The sequence below is a fragment of the Cherax quadricarinatus genome, chromosome 34 (genome assembly GCF_038502225.1).
Source record: "Cherax quadricarinatus isolate ZL_2023a chromosome 34, ASM3850222v1, whole genome shotgun sequence".
Taxonomy (NCBI): domain Eukaryota; kingdom Metazoa; phylum Arthropoda; class Malacostraca; order Decapoda; family Parastacidae; genus Cherax; species Cherax quadricarinatus.
Genome location: NC_091325.1, coordinates 324,928 through 352,193, shown reverse-complemented (window position 1 = coordinate 352,193; position 27,266 = coordinate 324,928). Strand labels below are relative to the sequence as shown.

At 40.4% G+C, this 27,266-nt stretch overlaps 1 protein-coding gene across 4 annotated transcripts in view; it reads right to left on the bottom strand.

Moving 5' to 3' along the window:
• LOC128693675 (methionine synthase-like) overlaps window positions 1-27,266 on the bottom strand; it is an 86,187-nt gene that overhangs the window by 47,385 nt on the left and 11,536 nt on the right. For all 4 annotated transcript variants that reach the window (XM_070091066.1, XM_070091065.1, XM_070091067.1 and 1 more), the window contains exons 3-6: window positions 24,926-25,023; window positions 20,283-20,437; window positions 9,571-9,737; window positions 9,254-9,348 (exon numbers count right to left, since the gene is read on the bottom strand). In XM_070091066.1, coding sequence (XP_069947167.1) covers window positions 9,254-9,348; window positions 9,571-9,737; window positions 20,283-20,437; window positions 24,926-25,023 — 515 coding nt within the window. The remainder of the gene's footprint in view (window positions 1-9,253; window positions 9,349-9,570; window positions 9,738-20,282; window positions 20,438-24,925; window positions 25,024-27,266) is intronic.

The window sequence follows — 27,266 nt, the reverse complement described above, 5'->3', positions numbered from 1 at the left end:
CTTGGATGACAGCCAATAAACTTACGCTTAACACTGACAAAACCTACTATATTATGTTAGGTAGCAGAGCAGGAGATGCACAAATTAACATTAAGATCGACAACACTCTAATTACCAGACATAATGAGGGCAAATTCCTAGGCCTATACCTTGACAACAACCTGAATTTCAGCACCCATATCCAACATAACCAAAAAAGTATTCAAAACAGTTGGGATCCTCTCCAAGATACGATACTACGTGTCGCAAAATGCCCTTCTCACACTATACCACTCACTTATTTAAACATACCTCACCTATGCTATTTGTGCTTGGGGATCAACTGCAGCAACACACCTAAAGCCAATAATAGCCCAACAAAAAGCTGCAGTAAGAATAATCACTAAATCCCATCCCTGGCAACACACCCCCCCCACTCTTCATAGATCTAAACTTACTCCCTGTTCAGTACATCCACACCTACTACTGTGCAATCTACATCTACAGGACCTTAACCCTTTGACTGTTTCCGACGTATAAATACGTCTTACGAGCCAATGTTTCTGACGTATTTATACGCATAAATTCTAGCAGCTTCAAATCAAGCAGGAGAAAGCTGGTAGGCCCACATGTGAGAGAATGGGTCTCCATGGTCAGTGTGCACCATATAAAAAAAATCGGGGAGCCAGTGGTGCATTGTGGGAATGCCTTTTCAGTTGTCCTTTTTCAGCATGTCTAGCGGTAAGAAATATGTGATTCCCCAGCAAATCTGGGACTCTTCTCTTCCCAAGTGATGCTCTAACACAGATGGAAGTGTCAGTGAAGATCAATTTCATGATTTGGAGGAGTTTGAGACCAAAAGCTGAGGAGGAGGATGAGGATGAGGATGAGGATGAGGATGAGGATGAGGATGAGGATGAGGATGAGGATGAGGATGAGGATGAGGAGGATGAGGAGGATGATGATGATGATGATGATGATGATGATGATGATGATGATGATGATGATGATGATGATGATGATGATGATGATGATGATGATGATGATGATGATGATGATGATGATGATGATGATGATGATGATGATGATGATGATGATGATGATGATGATGATGATGATGATGATGATGATGATGATGATGATGATGATGATGATGATGATGATGATGATGATGATGATGATGATGATGATGATGATGATGATGATGATGATGATGATGATGATGATGATGATGATGATGATGATGATGATGATGATGATGATGATGATGATGATGATGATGATGATGATGATGATGATGATGATGATGATGATGATGATGATGATGATGATGATGATGATTTTGTTTGTTTGTTTGTTTTTGTAAACAATATATTGATAATTATGTTTGTGTGCTTATTGTGTTGTATACAACGAGTGTATATATATACATTGCACCTTACTTTGGTCTCATAGGCCACATAAGTTATGTGAAAAAATAAAATAGTGAAAAAAACAAAAAACCTTCAATTACAAGTAAACTAAAGTTTACCGGGTGAGCGGCAGTCGCCGCTGTTGCCATACGCGGCTCATTTTCTGCAAACTTCACGGCTCTATATCTCGGTAAGTACCGATGGCAAAAATTTTTTTTTGGACTAAAACACTCAGAAAAATAATCTTAACATTTTCATAAGAAAAAATAATTTTTTTTTTTTGAATATTTGGCGACATAGAATGACAGTTTCAGAGAGGGGCCTGAAACAGTCAAAGGGTTAAACTCCAGTATCAACCTTGACCTAAAATGCTTTCTTGATAGTTGTGACAGAACCCACAGGCATAACACCAGACACAAACATCTCTACGACATTCCCCATGTCCGACTAAACCTTTACAAAAATTCAATGTATGTCAAAGGCCCTAAAATCTGGAACACCCTACCTGAGAACTCTAGAACTGCAGACACATTCATCACCTTCAAAACTACCATTAGAAAACATCTTATCTCCCTGATAAACCCCATCAACTAACTACACGAATACCACCTGGTGGTTCACACTTACACTCACTCACCCATTTGACCATAAACAGAAATATTAATCTCAATCTTAAAATAATTAATCCTATGATACTCCAATACTGAAACTATGTACTGTGCCAAAACAAAAGCATTCACATTGCTAAACTCACAAACTAGTATTTAGTCACTTAGCCATAATACCAACTTACCTCATAATTTGTAATATTTTAAAATAAAGAATTAAACTAAGTCTGCCCGAAATGCCTAGCCATGCTAGGCGTTCTAGTGGTACACTCTGTAATCATTATTTAACTACATGTAAACCACACAACAACCAAATTCTGTAAATTCAACATTGTAATCTTTATAGAGAATAAACTTTGAATTTGAATTTGAATAAATGTTACTTTGCTCACACTCCAACAGCACGTCAAGTATTAAAAACCATTTGTCTCCATTCACTCCTATCAAACATGCTCACGCATGCCTGCTGGAAGTCCAAGCCCCTCGCACACAAAACCTCCTTTACCCCCTCCCTCCAACCTTTCCTAGGCCGACCCCTACCCCGCCTTCCTTCCACTACAGACTGATACACTCTTGAAGTCACTCTGTTTCGCTCCATTCTCTCTACATGTCCGAACCACCTCAACAACCCTTCCTCAGCCCTCTGGACAACATTTTTGGTAATCCCACACCTCCTCCTAACTTCCAAACTACGAATTCTCTGCATTATATTCACACCACACATTGCCCTCAGACATGACATCTCCACTGCCTCCAGCCTTCTCCTCACTGCAACATTCATCACCCATGCTTCACACCCATATAAGAGCGTTGGTAAAACTATACTCTCATACATTCCCCTCTTTGCCTCCAAGGACAAAGTTCTTTGTCTCCACAGACTCCTAAGTGCAACGCTCACCCTTTTCCCCTCATCAATTCTATGATTCACCTCATCTTTCATAGACCCATCCGCTGACACGTCCACTCCCAAATATCTGAATACATTCACCTCCTCCATACTCTCTTCCTCCAATCTGATATCCAAACTTTCATCACCTAATCTTTTTGTTATCCTCATAACCTTACTCTTTCCTGTATTCACTTTTAATTTTCTTCTTTTGCACACCCTACCAAATTCATCCACCAATCTCTGCAACTTCTCTCCAGAATCTCCCAAGAGCACAGTGTCATCAGCAAAGAGCAACTGTGACAACTCCCACTTTATGTGTGATTCTTTATCTTATAACTCCATGCCTCTTGCCAAGACCCTCGCATTTACTTCTCTTACAACCCCATCTATAAATATATTAAACAACCATGGTGACATCACACATCCTTGTCTAAGGCCTACTTTTACTGGGAAATAATTTCCCTCTTTCCTACATACTCTAACTTGAGCCTCACTATCCTCGTAAAAACTCTTCACTGCTTTCAGTAACCTACCTCCTACACCATACACTTGCAACATCTGCCACATTGCCCCCTATCCACCCTGTCATACGCCTTTTCCAAATCCATAAATGCCACAAAGACCTCTTTAGCCTTATCTAAATACTGTTCACTTATATGTTTCACTGTAAACACCTGGTCCACACACCCCCTACCTTTCCTAAAGCCTCCTTGTTCATCTGCTATCCTATTTTCCGTCTTACTCTTAATTCTTTCAATAATAACTCTACCATACACTTTACCAGGTATACTCAACAGACTTATCCCCCTATAATTTTTGCACTCTCTTTTATCCCCTTTGCCTTTATACAAAGGAACTATGCATGCTCTCTGCCAATCCCTAGGTACCTTACCCTCTTCCATGCATTTATTAAATAATTGCACCAACCACTCCAAAACTATATCCCCACCTGCTTTTAACATTTCTATCTTTATCCCATCAATGCTGAGCAAAATGATATTTGCATATGTAGGTATAAAAGTTAGAATAATATTAACCCTTTGACTGTCGAAAGGCCCAATCCTGAAGTGTCTCCTGGTGTCGCAAAATATTCGAAAAAAAAAAAAAAAATTCTAATGAAAATGTTAAGATTATTTTTCTGATTGTTTTAGTCCCCCCCCCAAAAAAAAAAAAAAATTCCCATCAGTACTTACCCAGATATAGAGGCATGAAGTTTGCAGAAAATGAGCCGCGTATGGCAACAGAGGCTGCGCTCACCCGGTAAACTTAAGTTTACATGTATTTGAAGGTTTGTTGTTTTTTTTCACTATTTTATTTTTTCACATAACTTATGTGGCCTGTGAGACCAAAGTAAGGTGCAATGTACATATATACACTCGTTGTATACAACACAATAAGCACACAAACATAGTTATCAATATATTGTTTACAAAACTTGTTTACAAAAACAAATACAAAATTTTTTTTATTACTATTGTTCTATAATATATATACCAATATACAGTCACTGAACATATTCCTAGAAGTTCTGCAGCTTGTAGAACTCTGTGAAACATGGTGTCATACACAGTGGTGTTTTACACTCTCACACATAAAACACGGTGTCATACACAGTGGTGTTTTACACTCACATATAAAACATGGTGTCATACACAGTGGTGTTTTACACTCACATATAAAACATGGTGTCATACACAGTGGTGTTTTACACTCCTCACACATAAAACATGGTGTCATACACAGTGGTGTTTTACACTCTCACACATAAAACATGGTGTCATACACAGTGGTGTTTTACACTCCTCACACATAAAACATGGTGTCATACACAGTGGTGTTTTACACTCTCACACATAAAACATGGTGTCATACACAGTGGTGTTTTACACTCCTCACACATAAAACATGGTGTCATACACAGTGGTGTTTTACACTCTCACACATAAAACATGGTGTCATACACAGTGGTGTTTTACACTCTCACACATAAAACATGGTGTCATACACAGTGGTGTTTTACACTCTCACACATAAAACATGGTGTCATACACAGTGGTGTTTTACACTCCTCACACATAAAACATGGTGTCATACACAGTGGTGTTTTACACTCACACATAAAACATGGTGTCATACACAGTGGTGTTTTACACTCACACATAAAACATGGTGTCATACACAGTGGTGTTTTACACTCTTACACATAAAACATGGTGTCATACACAGTGGTGTTTTACACACTCACACATAAAACATGGTGTCATACACAGTGGTGTTTTACACTCTCACACATAAAACATGGTGTCATACACAGTGGTGTTTTACACTCTTACACATAAAACATGGTGTCATACACAGTGGTGTTTTACACTCCTCACACATAAAACATGGTGTCATACACAGTGGTGTTTTACACTCCTCACACATAAAACATGGTGTCATACACAGTGGTGTTTTACACTCCTCACACATAAAACATGGTGTCATACACAGTGGTGTTTTACACTCCTCACACATAAAACATGGTGTCATACACAGTGGTGTTTTACACTCACACATAAAACATGGTGTCATACACAGTGGTGTTTTACACTCTCACACATAAAACATGGTGTCATACACAGTGGTGTTTTACACTCCTCACACATAAAACATGGTGTCATACACAGTGGTCTTTTACACTCCTCACACATAAAACATGGTGTCATACACAGTGGTGTTTTACACTCCTCACACATAAAATCAGTGTGTGCATTTTTGTTGAAGTTTTTTTTTATGTGCAAAGACAAAACACCTCGTCTGAGCAGTTTTCTTCAAAGTATTAGCAGGCAGTTGTGTTATGTAGTTATCCTAGGTAAATGGTCGTGTGTCATCATTCCTTCCTTCCTAATTTCCTTCATTCCTTTCCTACCTGGAGGCTACCTGGAGGGCATTCCACCTCTCTTCCTACATTCCTTCATCTGTCCTTCCCTACTTTTTTCCTTCCTTTCATCTAGTCCTTCCTTCATTCCTGCCTTCCCTTCTTGCTTCTGGTTTCTATAATATATATACACATATATAGTCACTAGATACTTTCATAAAACTGCTATTATCACCATTCAGCAAGCTTGTCTTGGGTGCAAGTGTGTGGCTTATAATTATTTTGAGTCAGGAGTCGGCAGCTGTCAAAATGACATATTGTCTCATTACTCACTCCCCCTACCGCCTGTCAAAACAATGGGGTCGATTGCTGCTTCCCCTCCATTCTATCTAATTATCTTTCTCCCTCATTCTATCTCTTTCAATCTGTCTCTCTCTTTCTCTCTGTCTGTCTATCTCTGTCTCACAGGTACACATAAATACAAGTATACATAATGTAAATTACCTAGGATAACCCAAAAAATCCAGACAAAGTGCTATACTCTGCTTGAAGATGTGAGTAAACGTGATGATGACAGTCTTGTGGCTCTCTCTGAGACAGAGCTAGACGGATAGACAGGGAGCTTGGCAGATAGACAAAGAGACAGACAGACAAATGTTTGTTCGTCTTCTTCTTCTCCTTCTCCTTCTCCTCCTCCTCCTCCTTCTTCTTCTTCTTCTTCTTCTTCTCCTCCTTCTTCTTCTTCTCCTTCTCCTTCTTCTCCTCCTCCTCCTCCTTCTTCTCCTTCTCCTCCTCCTCCTTCTTCTCCTTCTCCTCCTTCTTCTTCTCCTTCTCCTCCTTCTTCTCCTTCTCCTCCTCCTCCTTCTCCTTCTCCTCCTCCTTCTTCTCCTTCTCCTCCTCCTTCTTCTTCTCCTTCTCCTCCTCCTTCTTCTCCTTCTCCTCCTCCTTCTTCTCCTTCTCCTCATCCTCCTTCTCCTCCTCCTCCTTCTTCTCCTCCTCCTCCTCCTTCTTCTCCTCCTCCTCCTCCTTCTTCTCCTTCTCCTTCTCCTCCTCCTTCTTCTCCTTCTCCTCCTCCTTCTTCTCCTTCTCCTTCTCCTCCTCCTCCTCCTTCTTCTCCTTCTCCTCCTCCTCCTTCTTCTCCTTCTCCTCCTCCTCCTCCTTCTCCTCCTCCTCCTCCTCCCTCTTCTCCTTCTCCTCCTCCCTCTTCTCCTTCTCCTCCTCCCTCTTCTCCTTCTCCTCCTCCCTCTTCTCCTTCTCCTCCTCCCTCTTCTCCTTCTCCTCCTCCTCCTCCTCCCTCTTCTCCTTCTCCTCCCTCTTCTCCTTCTCCCTCTTCTTCTCCTCCTCCTCCCTCTTCTCCTTCTCCTCCTCCTTCTCCTTCTCCTCCTCCTCCTCCTTCTCTTTCTCCTCCTCCCCCTTCTCCTTCTCCTCCTCCCCCTTCTCCTTCTCCTCCTCCCTCTTCTCCTTCTCCTCCTCCTCCTTCTCCTTCTCCTCCTCCCTCTCCTTCTCCTCCTCCTTCTCCTCCTCCTTCTCCTTCTCCTTCTCCTTCTCCTTCTCCTTCTCCTTCTCCTCCTCCTTCTCCTCCTCCTTCTCTTCCTCCTTCTTCTCCTTCTCCTTCTCCTCCTCCTGGCTCTTGACAGATGGACAACTGCCCCCCTCCCTCCACCCTCGTTTACGCTCATCAAAGGTCAGCTCTTATCAGATGTTATCTCCCCTTATCTTGTCACTGTCATGGGGTGAACTGTTTTCATGCCTCAAGGGAACATATTATTATTATTAGGTATTATTATTATTATTATTCCTCTTCTTCCTATTCTTCCTCCTCTTCCTCTCCTTCTTCTTCTTCTTCTTCCTCCTCCTCCCTCCTTCTTCCACCTCCCTCTTTCCTCCACCTCCCTCCCTCCCTCCCTCCTCCTCCTCCTCCCTCCCTCCTCCTTCCTTCCTCTTCCTCCTTCCTCTTCCTCCTTCCTCTTCCTCTTCCTCCTCCTCCTCCTCCTCTTCTTCCTCCTCCTCCTCCATTGCTTTTGGTCTCAAACTCCTCGAAATCATGAAATTGATCTTCAATGACACTTCCATCTGTGTTAGAGCATCACTTGGGAAGAGAAGAGTCCCAGATTTGCTGGGGAGTCACATATTTCTTACCGCTAGACATGCTGAAAAAGGACGACTGAAATGGTATTCCCACAATGCACCACTGGCTCCCCGATTTTTTTTATATGGTGCACACTGACCATGGAGACCCATTCTCTCACATGTGGGGTATAGATACGTCAAACACTACACGTCAAACACTACGTCAAACATTGGTATCTCCTATGACGTATATATACCACCGGGATAGTCAAAGGGTTAGCCCTTTCAGGGTTGTGACCCCTGCTTTCAAACTGGCTCTCAGGGTTGGAAAATCGAAAAAAAAAATAAAAAAGGTTATTTTTTCTTATGAAATGGTAGATTTTTTTTCTGAAAGTATAAAACAAAAAAGTACAAAATCTGATGGAAAACTGATGAAATTATGCTTTTGTGAATCTTGCTGTGTCAGTGATATTTATGCATCAGCAACTTTGTCAACTTTGAGTCCAATTTTATGCCAATTCCACTGGTCCAGTTGACTAAATTCTTAGCTGTTTTGCTAGTATGCCTTCCATTCTACTGATTGAGTACAAGAGATCAGAAATTGGTAATTTGGACAATTTCACACAAAATTCAAGAAATGCCACTTTCAAAATAGGGTCCAGAATAAACAATGCAGGCATTCCTGGCACTAAAATAACATTTCCTTGCTCATTAGTCACGTCTGCAGTCCTCTCCTATAGTACACTTGCTTTCCATTTTGAATTTTTATTCACACAAAATATATTGTACGTATTTACTGTTATGAAGACCACTGCATTATTGTAATAATTGTATAAATAATGTCAGTGCATTCATAAATGTGTATTACAGTGGCCAGATGGACGGGAGATGTCATTTGTGTACTCTGGAATATCAGCAAAAATCGATTATTTCAGCTACTTTGAGCTCAATTTCAAGCTACTTTCAGTGCCGAAACCAATCAAAATCATGTCTATTTCTGTAATATATCTTCCATTCTATCAAATGAGGCGAAGAAGTTGAAAATACAATCGTAAAAACTATACGACAATACATTACAAAGTTGCTGTTGTAATAAAAATACACAGTCGTAGTTTTTTCCCATTATGTACTGCATGCTGCAGGATTTTTTTATATGGTGCACACTTACTGCAAATAGACCCATTCTCTCATATCTAGGCCCAAATTTACCATTTACAGCATATGAGAGTGAGGTGAGCTCATGGTGTAGTACCATGGGACCAACTCAGGCTTGAAAGCTGTAAAACAACGGAACCCACCCTCAAAGGGTTAAGACAGTAGTGAAAGCGAACTGTCCTTATAAAATCATGTGTAATACATAAAAGATAGTAAGTGGAGGGCACTATTCTACTGCAAATAAAAAAAATATGAAGGATAATATCAGCTAAAAACATACCACATGGGTTGTGAATGAGAAACACTAATGATGAAAGCTTCTCCAGTCTGTCCAGAGAGTGTGCGACCTGACTTGTCTACAATGGTTCCAGACACCTGTAAGTGATGCAGCAAAATAACAAGTTTCCTCATTTAGTTCAAAAAGTGTCACATTTTCTATCTAAATAAACTAAATGTTTACATTTTAAGCAAAGTTCACACGAGAAAAATCATTCGGGTACATCAGCAAACTACAAGTTATGGTCAAATATAATTAAGATACAGGTTCCTGAAATTTATGTTATCCATGAAGAACATGTAAAACTTGACGTAACTTACAAATATAGGTACAGGATCATACTCATTTTCAAACAGTGTCTGGATGGCAAAGAGTGCTGCTTTTGCATTAGCTGTATCAAATATGGTTTCCACTAAGAGTACATCAACTCCTCCATCTAACAGTCCTTTTGCTTGCTCACTGTATGCCACAACTAATTCATCAAATGCTAGAATTAATGGATAATGTTTCAATTAGATGTGTATACAATACATACTTTTTTAGGGGTTTTCACTACTAGAAAAAAGAAAACTTAAGCTTTGATATAATTTTAAAAATTGTTTGTTGATATGTTTCAATTACCAAAAGAATGTCTCCCTTATTATAAGCTATGTTCTCTTAGTATATGGAAATTAACTACTATAGGAAATGTGACAGAAAACAAAGCAGTTTAGTACTAGGTAGCATTAATTTCCAAAAATTATTTACTGCATATATTACACATGGCAATAAGGTAACTTAAAACATATTGTACCCTATTTACATTTATGTATATCCACCATTACTGGAGTTTACCTGGAGAGAGTTCCGGGGGTCTGTGACCAGGCATCCTGGTGGATTAGAGCCTGATCAACCAGGCTGTTACTGCTGGCTGCACACAATCCAACGTACGAGCCACAGCCCGGCTGGTCAGGTACTGATTTTAGGTGCTTGCCCAGTGCCAACTTGAAGACTGTCAGGGGTTTATTGGTAATCCCCCTTATGTATGCTGGGAGGCAGTTGAACAGTCTTGGGCCCCTGACACTTATTGTATTGTCTCTTAATGTGCTAGTGACACCCCTGCTTTTCATTGGGGGGATGTTGCATAGTCTGCCAAGTCTTTTGCTTTCGTTGTGAGTGACTTTCGTGTGCAAGTTCGGTACTAGTCCCTCTAGGATTTTCCAGGTGTATATAATCATGTATCTCTCCCGCCTGCATTCCAGGGAATACAGGTTCAGGAACTTCAAGTGCTCCCAGTAATTGAGGTGTTTTTATCTCCGTTATGCATGCCGTGAAGGTTCTCTGTACATTTTCTAGGTCAGCAATTTCACCTGCCTTGAAAGGTGCTGTTAGTGTGCAGCAATATTCCAGCCTAGATAGAACAAGCGACCTGAAGAGTGTCATGGGCTTGGCATCCCTAGTTTTGAAGGTTCTCATTATCCATCCTGTCATTTTTCTAGCAGCTGCGATTGATACAATGTTATGGTCCTTCAAGGTGAGATCCTCCGACATGATCACTCCCAGGTCTTTGACGTTGGTTTTTCGCTCTATTTTGTGGCCGGAATTTGTTTTGTACTCTGATGAAGTTTTAATTTTCTCGTGTTTACGATATCAGAGTAATTGAAATTTCTCATCTTCATATTGTTTTCTGCAGCCCATTGAAAGATTTGGCTGATGTCCGCCTGGAGCCTTGCAGTGTCTGCAATGGAAGACACTGTCATGCAGATTCGGGTGTCATCTGCAAAGGAAGACATGGTGCTGTGGCTGACATCCTTGTCTATGTCAGATATGAGGATGAGAAACAAGATGGGAGTGAGTAATGTGCCTTGTGGAACGGAGCTTTTCTCCGTAGCCGCCTCGGACTTTACTCTGTTGACTATGTACTACTCTTTGTGTTCTGTTTGTGAGGAAATTATAGATCCATCTACCAACTTTTCCTGTTGTTCCTTTAGCACACATTTTGTGCACTATTACACCATGGTCACACTTGTTGAAGGCTTTTGCAAAGTCTGTATATATTACATCTGCATTCATTTTGTCTTCTAGTGCATCTAGGACCTTGTCGTAGTGATCCAATAGTCGAGACAGACAGGAGCGACCTGCTCTAAACCCATGTTGCCCTGGGTTGTGTAACTGATGGGTTTCTAGATGGGTAGCGATCTTGCTTCTTAGTACCCTTTCAAAGATTTTTATAATATGGGATGTTAGTGCTATCGGTCTGTAGTTCTTTGCTATTGCTTTACTGCCCCCTTTGTGGAGTGGGGCTATGTCTGTTGTTTTTAGTAACTGTGGGACGACCCCCGTGTCCATGCTCCCTCTCCATAGGATGGTAAAAGCTTGTGATAGGGGCTTCTTGCAGTTCTTGATGAACACGGAGTTCCATGAGTCTGGCCCTGGGGCAGAGTGCGTGGGCATGTCATTTATCACCTGTTCGAAGTCATTTGGTGTCAGGATAACATCAGATAGGCTTGTGTTAACCAAATTCTGTGGCTCTCTCATAAAAAATTCATTTTGATCTTCGGCTCTCAGTCTGGTTAGCGGCTTGCTAAAAAGTGAGTCATGTTGGGACTTGAGTAGCTCACTCATTTCCTTGCTGTCATCTGTGTAGGACCCTGCTATTACATGTGAAAATATGACAGGCAGACAGACAGAGATGGACAAGACAGACAAACACATACACACCTCTGGAAAGACAGTGATAGTGTAAATGATGGTGAAACTGTTTCTTTTTCAGGTCACCATACATTGGTGAGAGACAGCCAGTTTGTTAAAACAATATTTATATACAGTGGAATCTCGGCTTACAAACGCCCCACCATGCGAATTTTTCAGGATACGAACTGCCGTTCAGTCGATTTTTTGCTTCTGGATACGAATGAAATTTCACGATGCGAACTTCCCCCTCAAGGGAGGTTCCTTAAATAAATAAATAAAATATTTATTTCTTTGCAAAGGTTACAATGTGTGTTTACATACCATAATATGATTGGAGCAAAGAAAGCCTCTATCATGTCGAGGCATTTCGTGCAGACTTAACCTAATACTAATAGACTACTTAAGTCTAGACAGGTGAAAAGTGTACTAGTAGTGGTTACCAATGTTTTGCTGATGGTGGTGCCAACTACTGGCAGCCTTTTGAAGTTTCTCCTGTTATTATTATTGTACGTATTGTATTATTGTTATTGTTATAATAATTATTATCATCATTACAGTGGACCCCCGCATAACGATATTAATCCGTGCATGAGAGCTCATTGTTATGCGAAATTATCGTTATGCAGATGAATTTTCCCCATAAGAAATAATGGAAATCAAATTAATCCGTGCAAGACACCCCAAAGTATGAAAAAAAATATTTTTACCACATGAAATATTAATTTTAATACACACAAACTGAAAAAGGCATGCACAATTACATGACACTTACCTTTATTGAAGATCTGGTGATGATTGATGGGATGGGAGGAGGAGAGAGTCTTAATGTTTAGAAGGGGAATCCCCTTCCATTAAGACTTGAGGTGTCAAGTCCTTTTCTGGGGTTACTTCCCTTCTTCTTTTAATGCCACTAGGACCAGCTTCAGAGTCACTGGACTTCTGTCGCACAACATATCTGTCCATAGTGGCCTGTACCTCTCGTTCCTTTATGACTTCCCTAAAGTGTTTCACAACATTGTCAGTGTAATAGTCACCAGCATGGCTTGCAATAGCTGTGTGAGGGTGATTTTCATCCATAAAGGTTTGCACTTTCAGCCACATTGCACAGATTTCCTTAATCTTTGTAGTAGACAACTTCTTCAATTTCTCTCTCCCCTCCTCCGAACCAGTTTCCTCAGGTCTGGCCTCTTGCTGTTGAAGTTGATCTATCAGCTCATCAGTGGTTAGTTCTTCATTGTCCTCCTCCACCAACTCTTCCACATCATCCCCACTAACCTCCAACCCCAAGGACTTCCCCAATGCCACAATTGATTCCTCAACTGGCATACTCCTCTCAGGGTTAGCCTCAAATCCTTCAAAATCCCTTTTGTCTACACATTCTGGCCACAGTTTCTTCCAAGCAGAGTTCAAGGTCCTCTTAGTCACTCCCTCCCAAGCCTTACCTATAAGGTTTACACAATTGAGGATATTAAAGTGATCTCTCCAAAACTCTCTTAGAGTCAGTTGAGTTTCTGAGGTCACTACAAAGCACCTTTCAAACAGAGCTTTTGTGTACAGTTTTTTGAAGTTTGCAATAACCTGCTGGTCCATGGGCTGCAGGAGAGGAGTGGTATTAGGAGGCAAAAACTTCACCTTAATGAACTTCATGTCTCCATAAAGTCGCTCTGCCACGTCTGTAGGATGACCAGGGGCATTGTCTAACACCAGGAGGCACTTAAGGTCTAATTTATTTTCAGTTAGGTAATCTTTCACATTGGGGGCAAATGCATGGTGTAACCAGTCATAGAAAAAGTCCCTAGTGACCCATGCCTTACTGTTTGCCCTCCACAGCACACACAAATTAGCCTTGAGGATATTCTTTTGTCTGAACGCTCTGGGAGTTTCTGAGTGATACACTAATAAAGGCTTCACTTTGCAATCACCAGTAGCATTGGAACACATCAACAGAGTAAGCCTGTCTTTCATAGGCTTATGTCCTGGGAGTGCCTTTTCCTCCTCAGTAATGTAGGTCCTGCTTGGCATTTTCTTCCAAAACAGGCCTGTTTCATCACAATTAAACACTTGTTCAGGTTTCAGTCCTTCACTTTCTATGTACTCCTTGAATTCCTGCACATATTTTTCAGCTGCTTTGTGGTCCGAACTGGCAGCCTCACCATGCCTTATCACACTATGTATGCTACTACGCTTCTTAAATCTCTCAGACCAACCTTTGCTAGCCTTAAATTCACTCACATCATCACTAGTTGCAGGCATTTTTTTAATTAAATCCTGATGCAACTTCCAAGCCTTTTCACTTATGATCACTTGAGAGATGCTATCTCCTGCTATCTGTTTTTCATTTATCCACACCAATAAGAGTCTCTCAACATCTTCCATCACTTGCGATCTCTGTTTCGAAAACACAGTTGAACCTTTGGCAAGAACAGCTTCCTTGATTGCCTTTTTGTTGCCCACAATAGTAGCGATGGTTGACTGGGGTTTATTATACAACCTGGCCAGCTCGGAGACACGCACTCCACTTTCATACTTATCAATGATCTCTTTCTTCATCTCTATAGTAATTCTCACCCTTATTCCTGTAGGGTTGGCACTAGAAGCTTTCTTGGGGCCCATGGTCACTTATTTTGCAGATAAAATCACCAAAAACACTGTAATAATACGAAATATTCCGATTGTATGCTTGGATGTTACCACGGAGGCTGGCTGGTAAACAATGCCACTGGCAGAACATGTGAGGGTGGCTAAGGCCGCACATCAGACGCATCTCAGACGAGCAGCGTTGAGCGGGTTTTTTAGCGGTATGCGAGGCAAAATCTTAGCGATAAAACGTATCGGTATGCGGATTTAACGTTATGTAAGGCCAACGGTATGCGGGGGTCCACTGTATTATTAGTAGTAGTAGTACATACATGGTGAGGGGCTCATTAAATTAATAATAATGATAATAATTATTATAATAATACAGTGGTCCCTCATTTTTCGTAATTAATCCGTTCGTGGAGGAGCTACTATAAACGAAATTTACGATTTGCGAATCAATTATCCCCATAAGAAATAATGTAAATACAATTATTCCGTTCCTGACACCCAGAAGTATTAAAACAAAAAATTTTTTTTACATGAAATATACATGCAGTACATAAACAATACAATGGGAAATGATGAATGAAACATTAACAGCATAACACTTACTTTTATTGGAGATTCTTCTTAGTGTATGGGGGACTGGAGGAGGAGAGAGATTGGATTGTTTATAGTTTGGAAGGGAAATCCCCTTCCATCAACACCTCAGGTACCATTTGCTTTTCTGGGGTTGCTTCTCTTCTCTGTTTCTTAATGCCACTAGGAACACCTTGAGAGTCACTGGAGTCCTGTCTCGCAAAATAACTGTCCTGAGAGCTCTGTTTCTGGCGTCTCTTTAACGCTTCCCTAAAATGGCCCAAGACTTTGTCACTGTACATGTTGCCAACATGGCTTGCAACAACCTTGTTAGAGCGATGTTTCTCCATAAAGCTTTCCATCTTACCCCACATAGTAAAAATCTCTTTAATTTCTGAAGAAGGCACCTTCTTCCATCTCTCTTCCTCCTCCTCTGCAGCAAGATTCTGAGCTGCGATCTGTTGCTGTTCCTGCTGAAGCTCTTGCAGCTCCTCAGTGGTGAGCTCTTTGTTGTGGTCTTCCACCAATTCTTCCACATCCTCCAAACTCACATCCAACCCCATGGAACTCCCCAGTGCCACAATTGATTTTACAACAGACATAGGCTCATCAGGGTCAGTCCCAAATCCTTCAAAATCCCTCTTGTTGACACAATCTGGCCACAATTTTTTCCAGGCAGAGTTAAAAGTCCTGGTAGTCGCTCCCTCCCAAGCCATACCTATAAGGGTTATGCAATGGAGGATGCTGAAGTGTTCTCTCCAAAATTCCCTTAGGGTCAAATGAGTGTCTGTGGTCACAGTCAAGCACTTGTGAAACATTGCTTTTGTGTAGAGTTTTTTAAAGTTTGCAATGACCTGCTGGTCCATGGGCTGGAGGAGAGGAGTGGTATTCGGGGGCAAGAACTTTACTGTGATGAACCCAAACTCCTCGAAAATTAGGTCATCCAAGTTTGGAGGATGAGCAGGTGCACTGTCCATTACTAGCAAGCACTTGAGATCCAATTTCTTTTCCAGGAAATACTCCTTTACACTAGGGCCAAACACTTCATTGAACCACTCGACAAAAATTTCCCTCGTGACCCATGCCTTACTATTAGATTTCCAAAACACACACAATTTACTCTTCATAACATTGTTTTTCCTGAACACTCTGGGATTTTCAGAATGGTACACTAGTAATGGCTTCACTTTGAAATCCCCACTAGCATTAGCACAGAACATTAGCGTCAGCCTGTCTTTCATAGGCTTGTGTCCTGGCATTGCCTTTTCCTCCTGTGTAATGAAGGTCCTCTTTGGCATTTTCTTCCAAAAGAGGCCTGTTTCATCACAATTGAACACTTGTTCAGGTTTCAGTCCTTCAGCCTCTATGTACTCCTGGAATTCAAGCACATATTTTTCAGCCGCCTTGTGGTCCGAACTGGCAGCCTCACCATGCCTTACCACACTGTGTATGCCAGTACGGTTCTTAAATCTCTCAAACCAGCCTTTGCTGGCCTTAAATTCACTCACATCACCACTAGTTGCAGGCAATTTCTTTACCAAATCGTCATGCAACTGCCTAGCCTTTTCACAAATAATCGAAGTCATAAGAGTATCTCCTGCTAATTTTTTCTCATTTATCCACACCAATAATAACTTCTCAACCTCTTCGAGTACTGGTGATCTCATTTTTGTCAGCATAGTTACCCCCTTTGCAACAACAGCATCCTTGATTTCCTTTTTCTTGGCCACTATGGAACATAAGGTTGTGCAGGGTTTCTTATACATCCTGGCCAGTTTGGCCACACTTGTACCACTTTCATATTGTTCAATGATGGTTTTCTTAAATTCAATCGTATTTCTCACCTTCTTTACCACAGGCTTGGCACTAGGAGCTTTCTTTGGAGCCATGGTAGCTTATTTAGTACAGTGGACCCCTGGTTAACGATATTTTTTCACTCCAGAAGTATGTTCAGGTGCCAGTACCGACCGAATTTGTTCCCATAAGAAATATTGTGAAGTAGATTAGTCCATTTCAGACCCCCAAACATACACGTACAAACGCACTTACATAAATACACTTACATAATTGGTCACATTCGGAGGTAATCGTTATGCGGGGGTCCACTGTACTTGCAAGCACTAAAATAAATGGAATATTATGAAATATTTTGCTGGAGCACGTGAGGGGACCTTCGCTCACTGGTAAACAATTCCAGACTGGCTGCCGCCACGGCTCACGTCGTGGGTACGCGTCCCCGGACGAACTACGACTCGCGAGTCAACCTATGAAAAGCGAGCCCATGTTTATACAAAAATATCCCCATGATTGGCGAAATTTACGATTGCCGAGAACTACGAAAAGCGAGGGACCACTGTACATATGTACTAATAATTATGATAATGATACATAATAATAATTACGTATAATAAATAACAATATAATAATAATAATACTGTGGAAAATTGCATTTATCTGAATGTATCATTATATACATAACAGTAAATGAACATAGATAATTATTATTTATCAGTTATACAAGTAGGAATTTGGGACACCTAGGTCGCAAAAAATGTCCCCCTTCGATACTTACCACTGTCATATCCACAAGTTGCTCTGGACCTATTAATTAAATGAAATATACATCACCAGGAATGCTGGTAAATATATAAATTTGTGGACTGTATATTAAAATTAAAAAAGGATTATAATATATACACACATTTATATAACAGAAGGAGAATATATCTTAATCATAACACTCACCAATTTGACTTGAGATTAAGTTGTATCATACTCAGAAAACCTCACTGTCTATACATGAAAATAACAACTGGCCAGAGTTATAACATAACAGACTTATCTGAGGTTCCTGGAGCTGTCTTGTCCAGTCGCCTGATATCTCAAGTTATGCAGGACTGCACATCCAACAATTTCGCCTCCTATTTGAGAGGTGTCAGCCCAATTTTAACCTCTAGAGCACGAAAAATTCTTCCCATTACACTAACGTTTCCTTGGCTCATTCAAACAAAAATGGCGACTGACTGTTCTTTTAAAAATACACTTTTATTAAATACAATATAGGGCATCTATTTACCTATAAATTACCGTATTTCCGGAAAATATACAGTATTTTCCACAAATACTATGTACGTACTGCATATAATTTAGTTTGACAACACCACCACCAGATAGCAGTGTCAATCAAAACAATGCACATGTGCTTACAGAGCTACCCTCGCGATGCAAGGAATTCTCATGATTTCCTTACGTTTCGTGCAGTTAATTCATCAGATTTCTTTCTTCTAACCATGGGCCCTAAGAAAGCAAGTGGAAAGAACAATGCTGAGAAGAAAAAGAGGATGATTTGCATGGAATTAAAGCAACAAATCATTGATAAGCACAGACTAGGTACGTAGTGTAATGAGATAAATATGAAAATTGTACATAGCAACCACTCTCGTGACCACAATCCTCCTCCCTCTGCCGTCCACGTAATGACATTTTATTCATTCTAGAGTGTATATCAGGTTTCTATGTTATTTATATTGTTTATTATATCATATTAGATGAATTGTGACAGATAAATAAGCTGTAGAGTTGATATTAGGGTTATTTTGTCATGCCTCCTGAGAGCAGGAATTCAGCTGGAACGAATTAATTTCATTTCAGTTAATTTAAATGAGGAAAATTGACCCAGCATACGAACAAATCAGGATACGAACAAGTCCACGGAACGGATTAAATTTATAAGCCGATGTTCCACTGTATTTGTTATCATTATATTCTCTGCGGAAATGGAGAAGAAACCTTCCTCTATAAATCAAATGTATCATACGAGGGGACTAAAATGCTGGGAGGAAGAGGTTAATAACAACCCTTTCTCCTGTATAAATTACTACATGTGAGAAGTACTAAAACTTTTGATTTTTCTTTTTCATGTCACCCTGCCTTGGTGAGAGCCAGTCAGTGTATACACACACACTTTCTTTCTTTCAACACACCGGCCGTATCCCACAGAGGCAGGGTGGCCCAAAAGGAAAAACGAAAGTTTCTCCTTTTACATTTAGTAATATATACAGGAGAAGAGGTTACTAGCCCCTTGCTCCTGGCATTTTAGTCGCCTCTTACAACACGCATGGCTTACGGAGGAAGAATTCTATTCCACTGCCCCATGGAGATAAGAGGAAATAAACAATAAGAACTAGAAAGAAAATAGAAGAAAACCCAGAGGGGTGTGTATATATATGCTTGTACATGTATGTGTAGTGTGACCTAAGTGTAAGTAGAAGTAGCAAGACGTACCTGAAACCTTGCATATTTATGAGACAGAAAAATGGACACCAGCAATCCTACCATCATGTAAAACAATTACAGGCTTTCGTTTTACATTCACTTGGCAGGACGGTAGTACCTCCCTGGGCGGTTGCTGTCTGCCAATCTATTACCTATAACACTAACACACACACACACACACACACACACACACACACACACACACACACACACACACACACACACACACACACACACACACACACACAAAAAAAAAAAAAAAAAAAAAAAAAAAAAAAAACAAAAAAAAAAAAACACTATTTTACCTACAATTACGCATTAATCAGACTACTAATATTAAACATGACAATAAATAATTGAATATTTTACAGCATCATATATTGTACAGGATGATAACTACTGTATCTATATCTTGAAAAGTTAACAGAAAAATACCTCCCAAGTACTAGGCACACTTCAGGTATCCTAAAAAATATAAAAACAACTACACATTACGTTGTGGATCATTTTCTAGCACTCGTCTTAATATTCTGGCTCATTATAAGGCCAATGTAAATCTTTGACATTCAGGTTTTAATTTTTATGTATCAAAGCAGAAGTAAAGGATACATGTCATTATGATTGGGAGTACATTCACTCAGGAAAAGAATCACAGTGTAACCAATTATACTTTAATAGAAATCACAATTAAAAGCAGACACGCAAAACTTTAACCATAGTCTGATATGACAAATCTATCACTCTAAAATAATATGTCTGTCTTATCACATTTGTTGCGTTACACAAGCAAGCATCCAGTCTTCTAGTATATGTATGAGTTCAGGTATATACTTCTTCTCATGTATAAAGAAGTTTTCTTTACCTGATTTCTTTTAATGTTTTGCTCACACTAAAGTGTATCTATACTGTATGAAAAATAGCTTACTAATATTTCTGTAATCAGGTCGTTCTACAGAAGGTGATATTGAAAGTGTTCGGTTGGTGGGACCCATGGAACCTGCAACATACCGCTGCTTCCCTGTGGCAACTGTCACTTCATCAGCCGCTCGTCTTGCAAGTCGTGCAGATTCGAGATTGAGTCTAATCCAATGAAAATAACAATTTTAGGATAATACAAATACATACATATTATGTATATTGTTGCCATGTACTTTTCTTCTTCTTTCAACGTACCAGCCGTATCCCACTGAGGTGGGGTGGCCCAAAAGAAAAAACTGAAGTTTCTCCTTTTAAATTTAGTAATATATACAGGAGAAGGAGTTACTAGCCCCTTGCTCCTGGCATTTTAGTCGCCTCTTACGACACGCATGGCTTACAGAGGAAGAATTCTGTTCCACTTCCCCATGGAGATAAGAGGAAATAAACAAGAACAAGAATTAGAAAGAAAATAGAAGAAAACCCAGAGGGGTGTGTATATATATGCTTGTACATGTATGTGTAGTGTGACCTAAGTGTAAGTAGAAGTAGCAAGACTTACCTGTAATCTTGCATATTTATGAGACAGACAAAAGACACCAGCAATCCTACCATCATGTAAAACAATTACAGGCTTTCGTTTTACACTCACTTGGCAGGACGGTAGTACCTCCCTGGGCGGTTGCTGTCTACCAACCTACTACCTACATGCCATGTACTTATATTATAAAAATAGTTTTGCATACAGAAAAGGCATGACTAAATTCGAGGGTCCACTGTGTTTAGTACGATTCAAAACAATTATTCTTACACTAAGGAATTTCAACAATAGATGTAAGATATATATAGGCACTCTTTTTTGCAATTACAAAAATATTAGGAAAAAACATGAACCTGGGTTTATTAATTTTTATTACTTATTACTATAAGACAGATATTAAGAAATAAACTGACTCTGAGGTCAGTGGTCACCTGTGGTCATACCTGCCTTAGCTCTTGGGAGTTAGTGTGGGCTGTTACCAAGCACCATGGCTTGTTGTAGTGTTTTAGAATTTCAGGTTCAAGTGTTGAAGAAGGAGATTCTACTTCTTCAGGAGGAAATTAGGAGGCTGAAGCTTCGCATAGATATGTTTGGGAGTGAGTGTGAGAAGGATTTAGCTGGTAAGGAGGAAATGGTCACCAGCAGTGATAGTGGCAGCCGCTTTAAGTGGCAAGTAGTTCACAGTTCAGGAAGAAGGAAGATGAGGAGAGTTAATAGAGAAGTTGTGAAGGTAGGATATCGATTCTCTGTTCTCCAAGACGAGTGTACTTCAGTGGTTAGTGAGGTTGAAGGTACCACTGATTCCCCTGCTAATCAAGGTAAGAATATTTTAATAGTAGGCGATTCTCAGGTAAGATATATGGACAGTGCATTTTGTAACAGAGACAGAAAGGTTAGACAGAGAGTGTGCCTTCCTGGAGCTGGTGTTGGTGACATAGTCAGCAGGTTGGATAATATTATGGCAGGTAATGGGAACAAGCCCATTATCTGTCTTAGTGCTGGGGTAATGACATTGAGAAGGGCAGGAGAGAGGAGCTGCTGGATAAGTACAGGTCAGCCATAGAAGTAGTTAGGTCTAAGGAAGGGATCCCAGTCATAGGTAGCATCTTGCCTAGAAAGGGAGTGGGCAATGATTGGATGTCTAGGGCAATTGGTATAAATTGCTGGCTAGACAGATACTGCAAGGAACTTGCAATCCCATTCATTGATAACTGGGACCTATTCTTTGGCAAACATGAGTCTTCATCTTCCAATTGTGACCCCTTGTTGCTGTGTCCCATCTCTGGAACGTCATGTCTCTGTCCACCTTGTTAATTCCTTGCAGTACTTTGTATGTTATCATCATGCCTTCCCTAACCCTCCTGTCCCCTAGTGTCATCTGGCCAATTTCCTTTAACCTTTCTTCGTAGGACATTCCCCTTAGCTCTGGAACTAGCCTTGTTACAAACCTTTGCACTTTCTCTAATTTCTTGATGTGCTTGACCAGGTGTGGGTTCCAAACTGGTAGTGCATACTCCAGTATGGACCTAATGTACACAGTGTACAGAAGTGGATATTGTGCCTATGCTTCTCTGGAATGAGTGATGATGAATGCTTCCTTCTTTAGGTTACCCTGCCTTGGTGGGAAAGGGGTCAATGTAGTAAGAAAACAAATACAGCGGACCCCCGAGTTTCGTGATTAATCCGTTCCATAGAGCCCGCTGAAGGTCGAAATTCACGAAACTCGAAACCATTTTCCCCATAAGAAATATTGGAACTAAAATTAATCTGTTCCAGACACCCAAAAATATTAAAATATTTTTTTTCAAATTAAATAAAGATTTACATAATGAAAACAATCAGAAATCAAGTACATGAATTTAAAATAAATAATAATAACATTACACTCACCTTTACTGAAGACTTCTGTGTGGATGTAAGATGGGAGGAGGGGATAGGAGGAAGGTGTACACTATTTTTTGGAAGGAGAATCTCCTTCCATTAGGACTTCAGGTATGAAGTCCATATCTGGGGTTACTTCCCTTCTTCTTTTAATGCCACTGGGACCAGCTTGAGAGTCACTGGACCCCTGTCGCACAAAATATCTGTCCAGAGAGGTCTGTTTCTGGTGTTTCTTTAAGATTTCCCTGAAGTGGGACACAACACTGTCATTGTACATGTTGCCAATACGGCCTGTAACAGCTTTGTTAGGGTGAAGTTCATCCATAAATGTTTGCAATTCAGTCCACTTTCCACAAATGTCCTTAATCTTTGAAGAAGGCACCTTCTTCCATCTCTCTTCCTCCTCCTCTGCAGCAGTTTCCTGACCTTCCTCCATCTCTCTTCCTCCTCCTCTGCAGCAGTTTCCTGAGCTGTGATCTGTTGTTGTTGCAGATGAAGCTCTTGCAGCTCTTCAGTAGTTAGCTCTTCCCTGTGGTCCTCCACCAACTCTTCCACATCCTCACCACTCACCTCCAACCCCAGGGACATCCCCAATGCCACAATAGTTTCCACAACTGGCATAGGTTCCTTAGGGTCAGCCACAAACCCTTAGAAATCCCTCTCTTGTACACAATCTGGCCACAAATTTCTCCAAGCAGAGTTCAAAGTCCTGGAAGTCACTCCCCCCAAGACTTACCTATAAGGTTTATGCAATGGAGGATATTAAAGTGATCTTTCCAGAACTCTCTTAGGGTCAATTCAGTGTCTGAGGTCACTTCAAAGCACTTCTGAAACACTGCTTAGGTGTAGAGTTTTTTGAAGTTTGAAATGACCTGCTGGTCCATGGGCTGGAGGAGAGGAGTGGTATTAGGAAGCAAGAACTTCACCGTGATGAAACTAAACTCCTCCACTATTTGCTCTTCCAAGTCTGGAGGATGAGCAGGAGCATTGTCCATTACCAGGAGGCACTTGAGTGGCAATTTATTTTCCAGGAGGTATTTCTTCACACTGGGGCCAAACACTTCATTAAACCAGTCTAGGAAAATTTCCCTTGTGACCCATGCCTTACTGTTAGCCTTCCACATCACACACAAGTTACTCTTGGTGACACTGTATTTCTTGAACACTCTGGGATTTTCAGAGTGATACACCAGTAAAGGCTTCACTTTAAAATCCAAACTAGCATTACTATAAAACATGAGAGTAAGCCTGTCTTTCATAGGCTTGTGTCCTGGGAGTTCCGCTTCCTCCTGCGTGATGTAGGTCCTCTTTGGCATTTTCTTCCAGAAGAGGCCTGTTTCGTCACAATTAAACACTTGCTGGGGTTTGAATTCTCCAGTGTCTATGCACTCCTTAAACTCCTGTACAAACTTCTCAGCTGCTTTTTTGTCAGAACTGGCAGCCTCACCATGCCTTATCACACTGTGAATGCCACTACGCTTCTTAAATCTCTCAAACCAACCTTTGCTGGCCTTAAAATCACAAGCATCACCACTTGTTGCAGGCATGTTCTTTACGAGATCGTCATGCAACTGCCTTCCATTTTCACATATTATCGACTGCGTAACACTATCTCCTGCTAACTGTTTTTCGGTAATCCACACCAACAATAACCTCTCCACTTCTTCGAGGATTTGTGATCTCCTTTTTGTCAGCATATCCACCCCTTTTGCAACAACAGCACACTTTATTTCCTTTCCTTTTGCCACGATCGAAGCGATGGTTGAATGGGGCTTGCCATACATCCTGGCAAGCTCTGTAACACGCACTCCACTCTCATATTTTTCAATGATTTCCTTCTTGAATTCGATCGTGTTCCTCACTTTCTTTACCAAAGGGCTGGCACTAGCTTTCCTTGGGCTCATGGTGACTTATTTAGCAGTTGTAATCACAAAAAACAATGGATTATTACGTATGAACCCACGGGGTGATGGTCACATGTTGGTAAACAATGGCACACTGAGCATGAATGGCGTGGGAGACTGGCTTTGTGTGCGCAGTGACGGGCGGACGGGTACCGGACGGTTGCCGAAACACGAGTTTTTTCATGAAACTCGAGGCCAAATTTTTCCAAAAAAACTCGCCAAAGGTCGAATTTCACGAAAGTCAAGGTTGCCAAAACTCGAGGGTCCACTGTATACTGTACTGTACATACATACAAATTTACTACCAAAATTTATGAGGTAACTAACCTGTAGCAGATGTGTTCCAAATGATAGTCAGCCTGAGCTACACAGGTTCCACTAAAGGTGTTGGTCTCAACAAGATCTGCACCAGCCTCCAGGTATGCCTTAATAAATTAATGAACAAAATTATAAATGCATCACCATAAAGAACATCCACACTTATTCATATGCCTACTACATACATAGAACAATACACACAAACAAATCCTCCACTCAAACTTCTCCTCACCAACCTTAACAGAACACACAACCATAACACAAGACACAGATCTCTTTTTGATGTACCCCCTGTCCATATCACAGTGTGTAAAAACTCTATGCACATAAAGGGCCCCAAAATCTGGAATTCATTACCAGAACATACTAAAGCAACCAGGCCTGAAAATCACTTTAAGACTCTTCTAAAAAACCACTTACTCGCCCAGGACTAAATAATTAACACTTAATCTTTAACATTACCAATAATTCTCCCAATTACTTAAATCTTAAAACTTCAAGACAACATATAGTAAATTGATCATCTTGTTTGTTATACATTGTAATGCGACAAATTTGTACAACTATAATGCTTCAATATCGAAATGTTCAAATTTCATTGTTTCAAATATTCAATTGTACTTCACATTGCAAATTGTTTACTGTAATTTTTAACACTGAACTTCTCATTGCTTGTTAATTTTAAGTTAATTTTAAGCCTGCCCATAATGCTCTGCATACAAGGGGCTTTTGCCATGTGCACCCAACTACTATAATTCCTTGTACAAGTTGGATGTCCTGGCCCTAAGCGAAACAAAGCTGAAGGGGGTAGGGGAGTTTCGGTGGGAGGAAATAAATGGGATTAAATCTGGAGTATCTGAGAGAGTTAGAGCAAAGGAAGGGGTAGCAGTAATGTTGAAGGATCAGTTATGGAAGGAGAAAAGAGAATATGAATGTGTAAATTCAAGAATTATGTGGATTAAAGTAAAGGTTAGATGCGAAAAGTGGGTCATAATAAGCGTGTATGCACCTGAAGAAGAGAGGGATGTAGAGGAGAGAGAGAGATTTTGGGAGATGTTAAGTGAATGTATAGGAGCCTTTGAACCAAGTGAGTGTCATTGTGGTAGGAGATCTGAATGCTAAAGTAGGAGAAACTTTTAGAGAGGGTGTGGTAGGTAAGTTTGGGGTGCCAGGTGTAAATGATAATGGGAGCCCTTTGATTGAACTTTGTATAGAAAGGGGTTTAGTTATAGGTAATACATATTTTAAGAAAAAGAGGATAAATAAGTATACAAGATATGATGTAGGGCGAAATGACAGTAGTTTGTTGGATTATGTATTGGTAGATAAAAGACTGTTGAGTAGACTTCAGGATGTACATGTTTATAGAGGGGCCACAGATATATCAGATCACTTTCTGGTTGTAGCTACACTGAGAGTAAAAGGTAGATGGGATACAAGGAGAATAGAAGCATCAGGGAAGAGAGAGGTGAAGGTTTATAAACTAAAAGAGGAGGCAGTTAGGGTAAGATATAAACAGCTATTGGAGGATAGATGGGCTAATGAGAGCATAGGAAATGGGGTTGAAGAGGTATGGGGTAGGTTTAAAAATGTAGTGTTAGAGTGTTCAGCAGAAGTTTGTGGTTACAGGAAAGTGGGTGCGGGAGGGAAGAGGAGCAATTGGTGGAATGATGATGTAAACAGAGTAGTAAGGGAGAAAAAGTTAGCATATGAGAAGTTTTTACAAAGTAGAAGTGATGCAAGGAGGGAAGAGTATATGGAGAAAAAGAGAGAGGTTAAGAGAGTGGTGAAGCAATGTAAAAAGAGAGCAAATGAGAGAGTGGGTGAGATGTTATCAACAAATTTTGTTGAAAATAAGAAAGTTTTGGAGTGAGATTAACAAGTTAAGGAAGCCTAGAGAACAAATGGATTTGTCAGTTAAAAATAGGAGAGGAGAGCTATTAAATGGAGAGTTAGAGGTATTGGGAAGAAGGAGGGAATATTTTGAGGAATTGTTAAATGTTGATGAAGATAGGGAAGCTGTGATTTCGTGTATAGGGCAAGGAGGAATAATATCTTGTAGGAGTGAGGAAGAGTCAGTTGTGAGTGTGGGGGAAGTTCGTGAGGCAGTAGGTAAAATGAAAGGGGGTAAGGCAGCTGGGATTGATGGGATAAAGATATAAATGTTAAAAGCAGGTGGGGATATAGTTTTGGAGTGGTTTGTGCAATTATTTAATAAATGTATGGAAGAGGGTAAGGTACCTAGGGATTGGCAGAGAGCATGCATAGTTCCTTTGTATAAAGGCAAAGGGGACAAAAGAGAGTGCAAAAATTATAGGGGGATAAGTCTGTTGAGTATACCTGGTAAAGT